At 38.6% G+C, this 10,699-nt stretch overlaps 1 protein-coding gene across 2 annotated transcripts; it reads right to left on the bottom strand.

Moving 5' to 3' along the window:
- Window positions 1–1,318: 1,318 nt before the first annotated feature.
- MS3_00000607 (uncharacterized protein) lies at window positions 1,319–3,968 on the bottom strand. 2 transcript variants are annotated; one of them, XM_051208309.1, is made up of 8 exons: window positions 2,805–3,968; window positions 2,638–2,762; window positions 2,471–2,601; window positions 2,341–2,434; window positions 2,217–2,303; window positions 2,063–2,182; window positions 1,956–2,030; window positions 1,319–1,921 (listed from the first exon to the last, which is right to left on the bottom strand). In XM_051208309.1, exons 4-8 carry the CDS (start codon window positions 2,381–2,383, stop codon window positions 1,809–1,811), a joined length of 438 nt encoding a protein of 145 aa, XP_051065563.1. In that variant the 5' UTR covers window positions 2,384–2,434; window positions 2,471–2,601; window positions 2,638–2,762; window positions 2,805–3,968; the 3' UTR covers window positions 1,319–1,808. The 2 variants fall into 2 exon arrangements, with proteins under 2 accessions (XP_051065563.1, XP_051065564.1); XM_051208310.1 differs by having other exon boundaries at window positions 1,956–2,027; window positions 2,638–2,695; window positions 3,769–3,968.
- Window positions 3,969–10,699: the final 6,731 nt, after the last annotated feature.

The following is a 10,699-nucleotide window of genomic DNA, read 5'->3' as shown; positions in this document are numbered from 1 at the left end:
CAATATTAAGTTAGGTTCTAGAAGCCTACATTGTAACTTCGAGTCTTTAAAGTTGTGCATTCTTTCAAATAACTTGGAGCTCCTAGCATAACCAATTACAAACATTTGTTATGAGTTTATCAATAACACACCAATTTGTGTTCGTGGGTCTGCGTCAACACCTGAACTAAGGATAGGGAGTGAAGTAGTCGAACGCGTTGACAACTTCACTTACCTTGGAAGTCTGATCAGCCCTAATGGGTTGGTGTCTGACGAAATCTCAGCACGGATTCGAAAAGCTCGCTTGGCTTTTGCCAACTTACGTCACCTATGGCGAAGGCGAGGTATCCGTCTATCAATAAAAGGACGAGTATACTGCACGGCAGTCCGTTCTGTTTTACTTTACGGCAGCGAAACATGGCCATTAAAAGTAGAAGACACTCGTAAGCTACTAGTATTTGACCGCAGATGCCTCAGAAATATTGCTGGCGTCTGCTGGGATCACCGGATAAGTAATAGTGAGGTTAGACGCAGGGTATTAGGGAAGGATGGTAAATCAGTCGATAAGGTTGTGAATCTTCATCGACTGAGATGGTTGGGCCGCGTTTTACGTAGGCCTGAACACCGATTACCACGAAGTGCAATGCTAACCAATGTTGGAGATGGTTGGAAGTAAATTAGGAGCGGCCAAACCAAAACGTGGCATCAGTGCTTGAAGACACTAACCTTTAGTCTGAGCCATGTTGGTAGGTGCAGACTACTTGGTTGGGGTCCGCGTGACTATCGTAACCAATGGTTGGAGACTCTTGGTGACATGGCTCAGAGTCGGTCACAATGGCGTTGGTGTATACACTCTCTATCTTCCCTTAAAGTAAGAGATTAAAATCGCTTCATATCTTTCTTTCTACGAACTAATTCTTTCTTCCTGTACTATATCCTTATATGCAATCTTTCTTTTATATATTACCACCTCTGCATTAACTACTTTTATGAATCCGGTGTCCATCTTTTTGTGTTAATGAGGTATGGCAACTTGGACCGATGCATATATGTGCCTGGTCCTACGTTGTAGCTGACTGACTGGAAAATGAGAATTAAATTTTCTTGACTGCAAAGAAACAAATACATTACAATGTATTTTATGAAAAGACACAAAAATGGGTTCTGCTTTACAACTATTAAACGATTTGTGGAATAGTAAATTCTTAGGCGTCTTTAGAGTTAAATGACACCATTATGCAGACATGTGTTTTGATTTCTGTAAAGTAAGCTAAGTGCGAGCCTTATAGTTTTCATATACAAAGTTTATTACTTTTTATTGATAAAAATAGGATGCACCCAGCATTTCTGCATATATATTCAAGAGATAAGGAATTTAAGGTGTCTTTTTCTGCAGTAATAGAGAGTGGTCTTGTCAGATCGTAGGAATTTCGTCTACTTCTTAGGTGTATTAATCTTTGAAATTAGTAATCTAAATATAACTTGCTCTCTGAAGTTTCAACCAATTCTACCTGGCTTTACTTAGTAGTATTTTAACATCTAGCGTTCCTACAAACTAAAATGCTAGTCTTATAATCTTCTTTTCTAAGGATCTAAACCAGTTTAGAATGACCGATATACTTTAATAATTAGGCAGTCATCTCATCTCTATAATAAATAAGTCATATCGAGAGAAATATTCATAACCTTACTATAATAAAGACAAGCAACAACCCATAATTTGGCAAAAAGGCTAAAATATCCGTTTTATCTACATTTGAAAGTCTTTTTTTCTTGTTGACATGGGTAATGGTAAAACCGAGATTAGAAGATTATATTTTCATTTTGCTCTACTTTTTTGTCTTTCTGCTAGTTGTCACCTTTGTTGGCAGCGGTGTCCGCTTCATATGTTTTTTCTTGGAATATCTTTCCGACTTGTCATGAAGGTTTTGTAATATTTGGTCTGTAATATTATATTAGTTTATAAAACAAATCACCTGTTAAGTTAGGGTAGTACTGTTCAAAGTTTTCAAGCATAGGTCGGATATTCACTTGTTGATCTGACTTGTCTCCTTATTGCTGAAAAGTTAACTATTATGTTTACCTTCAATAGCTACAAGAATGTAGACGCCACCACCTTCAAGACTTTGAACAGTTTGCTGGTAATTTTGTGATTCACTTAATCCTAAAAGCCTTCCCGAAGTGTCACATAAGTCAAATGTGACTTTTTTGTAAATGCTCGTTAGATAAACACATACTTTCAGGGTCTATGTCGCAAGCGGTTACGATATAGTTGAGTAGAATTTCAAAGGAACACCACATATTGACTAATACTTTTTTGTTTTCTATAATACGATGTTAGTACTATATCTACTGTAATACCTCCAAATCTGATCCATATAAATGGTCTACTGGTTGGTAACATACCTATCTCTCAACTTTGTAATTTATCTGACAAATTGACGACTAGTTCGATCTATTCGTGTGTAAGATAATTTCTGCTGTTCAGTACCCAATAAATTTGTCACAAGCTTTTATAAACCGATTGTTTTCTTTGCTCTCGCTTCTTGTTTTTTTCGGTACGGTCTCAGGTATTTGGTAACGTCCGATGGGTGATAGTCCAACCACTCGACTGAATTAATTCTACTCAGTTTAGTAGTTACCTAAGAATTTGTATACCTTGTAGTTTGGGTGAGTGTATTTGTCCCAGAGCAGTAGAATTTTTGGATATCAGCAGCTATCACATTATCAAGCAGAAAGTTGGTTGTTTGCAATGTGGAAATAATGATTTGATAATTCATGTGCTAAGGGAAGATAACTATTTTAAGGATAAATAAATAATTTACTTGATTGGTAATGTGTAAGAGGACGAAGTTGAAAAAAATAAGAGAAACGGAGATAATTATATGGAAGATAGGAAGTAGATACTGATATACGGTAATGACAACCGTGGTATTTAATGAAACATGTATTAGACACGGCTGGTTCTAGTTGGTTGTCCATAAATGAGTATTTGTTTGTCAAGTCTCCTCTTAAAGCTATTCAGTGATGGGGCTGTCGTCATTTAGTCTGCGAGAGCATTTAGAATGGGGACAACCCTTTAATGATAAAATTGAGCGCGTACCTCGATGTTCACTATTTGATGTGCAATCTTTCAAGAGCTGTCTGGAGGTGCGTGGTGATGTTCTGGTAATATGTTCGTTTTGGGGTGGCTCGGTGCACTTAATATGTTGTACGCTATTATCAAATCACCTCTTATTCTCTTGCAGAACATGGAGAATAATCACTGGTGTTGTGGCCTGCCCTGATATGATTTATCTTTTAGCCCTATCAATCACTTGATTGCTGGTTTAAGAGAAATATGTCTTATGAAGAGTGAGGCGCAACGATATTGTGTGCTTTAGGGTGAAACCGGGCATACGTTCTAAACGGTATTAGCTAAATCTCTGTGGTGATTGCATCATGTTGTCTTTGCATAAAGTGGTGAGTTGCGTTTCACATTTAGTGTGAGTTTTATGTTTAGGCTCGCCGTGGTCGCGAGCCTGAGGAAACGTCCTAAGGACATAGTCCACTTCTGATCAGAAAACTTTATTATGTCCGAGAATATCTTTGCCATGATCTTATACTACCTAGTTGACATACTGGCGCTTTCTTTGTGATACAAATCGGTTATAACCAATCTGGCATATATGCCAGATTCGTGTGTCTCAGTCTATTTAATTTTTATCTCATAAATAATTTGTGTAGATGAACCGAAAGCATAAAACTGAACAGTATCATTTATTGGCCATAAAATCGTATTTATTCTACTTGCTATGTAATTTTAAAAAGTAGTCTTTGCCACAGTCATAACAACAGGAAAAATACGTATTTAAACAAAAAATGGTAGGTTGATCACACTTTTCGTCTATATTTAAAAAAGGAGCTTTAAATACAGTCATGGTTGTAAGAAAATCAGTTACTCATGTGATAAATAAAAAACATCCGATAGACACGAAATTGTAACGTCGATATTTAGTTGAAAAAACAACAAAATAAAGAAAAATAAGGGCAGTCAACAGGTAAATAAAAGCAACGCCCCGTTAAAAATTAGTGTTGAGACGTGTCACACCGTCTGCTTTTTTGTCTGTCAGGGAGAAATTATGCACAGTTTTCCGTTTTTTCTGTCCTGTTTCAGATGTCTTCGAGTTGTGTACTTTTCGCCAGTTTTTCTTATTTTCTGTCGAATCGTCCACTGTTCGCATGAACGCTCGACTAACTTTCCAGTATACGGTTGATTAGGCGCTTTATCGTTGTTATTTGATTAGTTTACCACTAAACACCGTATTTTTCACTAGTTAACTTGAAAAGTAATTTCTAGTCGTACATCCCTTCTTGTACACAATCATTTTTTAACCTATATATATAGAGAGATTGAGAGTGATTTATCGGATTGTTAGCCTTGTTTAGCTGCTTCAATCCTCTCGTGTTTGGTCAAGGTTATTTAGTTTTTAGAGCTTACTTCAAATTACAACGGACTTGATTTCATTATTATAACCTTCACTGAATTGCTTTATTTTACTATGAAACTGACTAATAATTTTACACATGTCATAAGAATCTCTTGATATTCTTTCAAGTTACGGTAATAAGGCAGACTCTCTATCAACCTGTTACTTACTGAATCTATATTACCATCTCTTTCCTATCTAAAGTACTCTTAATACTTTATCTGCTTATCTCGTTTGCTTTCGGATTGAGATCTGTATTTAAAAGAGAATTAAGTATATCGAATGTTTGACCTTCGTTCTGTCTTTTATGATACCTGTCAAACGCTCCTGTGGTTTGAAATTCTGGCTTTTACCTATATACCGGTCATACGTAATCCCATATTTATAAGAAGTTCTTATTTTAGCACTTTTTTTACACCTGTGGGTACTAAGAGAATATGTTGTTTTTGATGGAATTTCGTTTTCTGGTCTGGATTGTTTAGTCGTAGAGCTTTCATCGTTCTGCGGTTTGTGTTGATGATGTTGTTCAGAAGAACGATAAAAGCTCCACGACAAAATCATCCATCTCACGGATCAAAACTCCATAAACCTCATCCACCTGAGCTACAAATCTTTACCAAATCGGAGTATTTTTTCCTCTTCACTGAACAACATTTTACTCAATCAATTGATAATTTGTAAACAAAGAGAATCTGGCTTTGAACAGCACTTACACGTATCTTATATAAAATGGGTACACTCCTCCACAGACTGTTATGATAGGCTAAGTTGCAAGTGCAAGCCCTTAACAGTCAAGTCAATGAACCTAAGAAATTAGATCGCTATTTAACGAACTTTGAAACCCAGGGGCTAGTAAGAATGATAATTTAAATATACCCAATCTCACAATAGGTGTATAGAACATCAAATATTACGAGTACGTTGTGGAAACTATCACATGTGGTGAAATAAGTGAGCAGTTTCGGAACATTAAATCTGTTCCTTTATTTCATTTACCGACTCTTTTCGAATCTTAAATAATAAAGAAAACGGAAATGGCCAATAACATAGGAGAAAATATACGAAAAAGTATAGACAAGGTACTACAAAAGACACTTCAAGCGTGAAACAAACAAATTTCGATTGATACTACCTCTAGATGAGGTAAAAACATCAATTTATCATAGGAAGGAATAGCTGGATGAAGATTTGGTTTTGTTATTCCCAAAGCTGTCGGATTCGAACTCATGCAGCCAAAAACATACCCACACTAAATCCACAGATATGGTAGTGGAGATTCTCAAAGCGGTTGTGTCATGTATAAAAAATCATCAGCTACGAATGAGTGACCATGTATAAAGTGGGAATTATGCGAGAGATGCAGGAATTGCACTCCGAATTGCGCATCAATAATAATACACGCTCCTGACAAGTAGAGGGTGAGCTTTATCTTCCATGAGACAGAACAATCTTGTTATTCGACAGCCATCTGATACGATAACCACCCAAATGATGTATTATGTGAATGGAGAAGGAAACATCTCTCAAAAACCTAGCGGCTACAAGGAGCTTGTTCAATTCTGATTCTGCAAGCAGCAAACTAGAGCGATAGCAGAAAACAAGTCGAAATGATCAACGTAATATGCGGGACGACAGAGACACCTAATGGAAATGTTGGATCTAAAAAGCAAAAACGGAATTACGTTACATGTGAAGTCGGAATGGGATATTTTGGCTTATAGTAAACATATACACGCAATAAAACCTTTGTGAGTGTAAACATTATCTTTCAGTGTTTGATAAAAATGAGTAATCCATAATTATAGGGTATTTTCACCATCATTTAGTGCATGAGGGCTGAGCGTGATGTTAGTCATCTGATGCTTACGACAAATGCTTTGGACGGACTCTATATTAGCGCAGTAACGGTTCGCGTAAAAGGATACTAAGTAAAAGCTAGAGCTTGGGACGAAATCACTAGTCAAAACTTAGCATTCACTGAAAAAGTGGGCTGGAAATAACTCAGATGCATATTTCCTAAACATTAAGATACATATGTGATTGTAATGTTGAACAAATCGCTCAAGTGGTTTCGTAAGTCTGCGATGTTGATGCTGATGTCATCAGTTTTACTGGACTCACCGCTAGCCTAAGTCGATTTGGGATCCTTGAATAAGAAGAGATTTTGAATGACAGCGTCAAAAACTTTAGGAGCTAAAAAGCCTTTAAAGGCACAACGAGTTATAAATGGACTTTTGACTATTTCATTTTTTTTGTGTCTACCACATGAACTCAGATCATCGCTAACAAAAGTATTATAAAAAGACCATCTGTTCAGTGCCTGTAACACCTAATGTAGCTACGATAGGTTCGAATGTACAACATTCCAGGAAGTATGAAAATACAGGAGAACAACCAATCCATTTATGAGGAGCTAAAATTTAGTGGAAATTGTTACTGCAAGAATTGATACAGCTCTTGAAAATCGGAACCCTCATCATTCCAGATCTGACGTCTGGAAATCAAACATACAAGATATCATGCACTCAGCATCGTCAGTTGATTGGAAAGTAGATCCAGAGTCCGCAGTATAAACGGCTTGGGATGTGGGATAGGTTTAAGTTACTGAGGACTGATGAGACAAAACCTTAGTATCAAAAAGCTCGGAATACCTGTGCCTCGACTCTCCGTAAGTCTAGAAGGTTGTACGAAGAGAAAACTGTCAAAGAATCCATAGAATGCCCTGAAAGTTTGGTCATCAAGGTACGTATACATACACGATGAATAATATTGAGCTACCTGTTGTCCAGACACAATGATTTAGGAGTCATCGTTAGTCAAGACTTAAAGACTATTACACGCTGCCATGCAATAGCCGCCACAGGTTTTAGATATTCATGTTCAGTACGTAGGGCTTTTAGTCATGCCGACGCTAAAACGTTTTTGACTTTGTATACAGTGTTCGCACGTCATTAACTGGAGTACTGCTTACAAGCGGCTAGCTCCTGCCTAAAAAAAGACAGTAAGCTTCTGGAACAGGTTCAGAGAACGGCAAAGCTCCTGTATGATGCTCGGCTGACCAAGTTAAACCTATTCCCGTTGTTATATCGAAGAACTAGAGGTGATTTAGTTACATTTTTCAAATTTACTGATGAAAAACTGCACCTGATATGCCCTCATTTTTCTTGTCTTGCAAAACAGAGAAGTTACGAAGACACTTTGAAAAAATTCACAAGCCCAGGACAATTTATTTGTCAGTTGACTTTCGACTTTCCCATAGAATCATTATGAAGATGCCACAGGTATTCAGAGTTTGACAACGCTTTAACCAGTAACACCTAATATGAAGCGTACCCACCAAGTGGAATCAAAAGACAGAAGCGAGGAAGTTTGAAGATATATATATATATATCGAGAATCGTCTGATCTAATCTGGCTAGCGATTGCAGTAGATGTTGAGCACGTCGTTCCCATTCGTGACCTGGTGCGGATACATGACCGAGCGCCTTCAGCTAGGTGAGTCCATTAAAACATATGGTCAGCATCCAATGCCAAAAACTTACAGAGCTATTTATTTTGGAGAATTATTTACCGCTACAGATCACTCTCACCCTAGTGGGATAGTGATGACCCTAAGACATGGCCAGCCAGAAATTTAAATTCAACGAGTTTTGTCGTTGGTAAGCACTTCTGATAGCTTGCTAGGTTTAGCAGCGTCTGGTCGTCTTTCCTTACTATAAGGGACCATAAAGTACAATATAGTTTTAAAAAAATAGTGTACAATGAAAATCTTTGGTTCATCGTTAACCTCATCGTTCTTTTTGTCGTATTTTCCAGCCGTCCTGGAAAAGACAAAAAAAGAATATGTAAGTGCATGTCGAAATAAACTTGTACGCGCTTTAAGACACAAAATAGGTGAAAAAGTATTAATAACCTAAAAGCGAATTTTACAAAATGTGTTTTTTGTTTTTTTATACCTATTAGCCAAATAATATATATATATAAATATAAGCATATAAAAATCGATTTTTTAATATTATATATAATACCATGGAAAATCATGATGAAACAAAATGTTAACTGGTGTCTTACGTACAATAGTCATTTAAATGTTCTGGCAATCCTACTCTTCTTCCAGAACGCGTTGTTTTAAGTTTATTTTCAGATACTGTCGAAGTACCATCGGGCGTGTTGGCTGTCGAATGAGGTATTATAATTGTCGGAGTCGTGTCGTTCGATTGTACCGAAGGAAAATCGACGTAGATAGGATTTTCCTCTAAATACGGTGCTTTGGAGCGATCGATGCTGATGCTATCGTTTGTTCCGTTCTTGTCGATTATAATGTACTTAGGTTCGCGTTGAATAACTTTGGAAGGTCCTTTGTATGCTGATTCGAAAGGTTGTCGATGCGAGTCTCGACGAACGAAAACGTGTGTACTATATCGTAAGTCAGGTTGAACGAAAATATTAGTTGATTGAGGTCGAGTGGAAACGGATTTAACTGAACGCATTGCGTTTGTAAGCCTGTTCGTGTAGGAGGTTAGATCCATGTTCATTGAAGAGGATGAAGGATCCACGAATTCTCCTGGAAGTCGAAGTGTCGTTCCATAAACGAGTTGAGACGCAGTGTATCCAATGTCAGCTTTCACTGCATTGCGGATACCTAGTAAGACGAGTGGAAGAGCGTCCGTCCACTGTGAAACGTTTGCAGCTGATAGCGAAGCTTTTAGTTGTCGGTGAAAACGTTCTACCAACCCGTTTGCTTGTGGATGGTAGGCGATCGTTCGGAAGCGAGTGATTCCTAGAAGTGTGGTCAGACGACGGAAAAGTTCAGACTCAAACTGACGTCCGCGGTCTGTGGTGATGGTTGAAGGGGAACCGAAGTTTGCTACCCATCGTTCGACGAAGGTGCGGGCCACTGTTTCAGCAGTGATGTCCTTGATAGGTACTGCTTCTGGCCATCGAGTGAAACGGTCTACGCAGGTTAAGAGGTAAGCGTATCCATTTGAATCTGGTAAGGGTCCTACCAAATCCAGATGAACATGGTCGAAACGAGCATCGGGAGTTTTAAACGAGCCTAAGGGACATTTATTGTGTCTGATAACCTTAGATTTTTGGCAGCTTACACAGGAGCGTGCCCACTCCCTCACGTCTTCATTCATGCCAGGCCAGCAAAATCGTTCTGCTATAAGCTTGATGGTTGCACGAACACCTGGATGCGAAAGTTTGTGCAACGTATTCAAGACGTTGCGTCGATAACGTTTTGGCACGATTGGGCGATCCCTACCTGTAGATGTGTCACACAGTAAGGTTTCTTTACCTATTCCCATCTGTTTGATGCGTAGCTTGAGGGTTGTGGACGTTAACTCGTGCTGAAGATCAGTGTCTTCTTTTTGAAGCTCGGCGAGTTTAAGAAGGTCGATTCTTTGGAAACTGTTCAAGGAAGTTATGCGAGATAAGGCGTCTGCAACTACATTGTTTGCTCCAGAAATATGTTGAATATCTGAAGTAAACTGCGAAATGTAGTCCAGTTGTCGAGACTCACGGGAAGAGTACTTGTCAGACGACGAGCTTAACGAGAAAGTGAGCGGTTTATGGTCAGTGAAAAGGGGAAATTCACGGTTTTCGATAAAGTGTTGAAAATGTCGTACAGCACAATACATAGCAAGGTGTTCCCTATCGAATGTGCTGTACCTTGATTCGGTGTCTAGCAACCGTCTAGAGAAACATGCCAAGGGTTGCCAGGAGTTGTTAACCCATTGTTGTAAGACTCCTCTGACTGCTGAGTAGGATGCGTCGACTGCGATAATAATGGGTGCTTGAGTGTCCTGATGTGCAAGCGTTGTTGCTTTAGCAATAATTTCCTTAACTTTGGAGAGTGCTTTACGCGCGGTGTCGTTCAAATTGATAGATCTCGCATTTCCACGAAGTTGGTCGGTTAGCGGTTTCATAAGTAACGCACATTTCGGTAGGAACATCTATAGAAACTTACAAGGCCGTTAAACGTGCGTGGTTGCTTGATGGTGGTCGGTCCTTCGTAATCCAGAATGGCCACCACTTTGGTTCTAAGGGGTCAAATGCCTCGCGCATCTGTAGCGTGTCCGAGGAAGTCTAATGAGTCAGTTCTGATTCGGCATTTCTGAATGTTTGCAGTGATGCTATGTTTTTGTAGTCGATCGAAAACAAGATCGAGATGCTTGAGATGTGTTTCTCTGTCCGGACTTGCTATTAGACAGTCATCAACATACGCATGTACGAATTTGTGACCTCGA

This window comes from Schistosoma haematobium, chromosome 6 (genome assembly GCF_000699445.3).
Source record: "Schistosoma haematobium chromosome 6, whole genome shotgun sequence".
NCBI lineage: Eukaryota > Metazoa > Platyhelminthes > Trematoda > Strigeidida > Schistosomatidae > Schistosoma > Schistosoma haematobium.
This window is presented reverse-complemented; position numbering and strand designations above follow the sequence as displayed.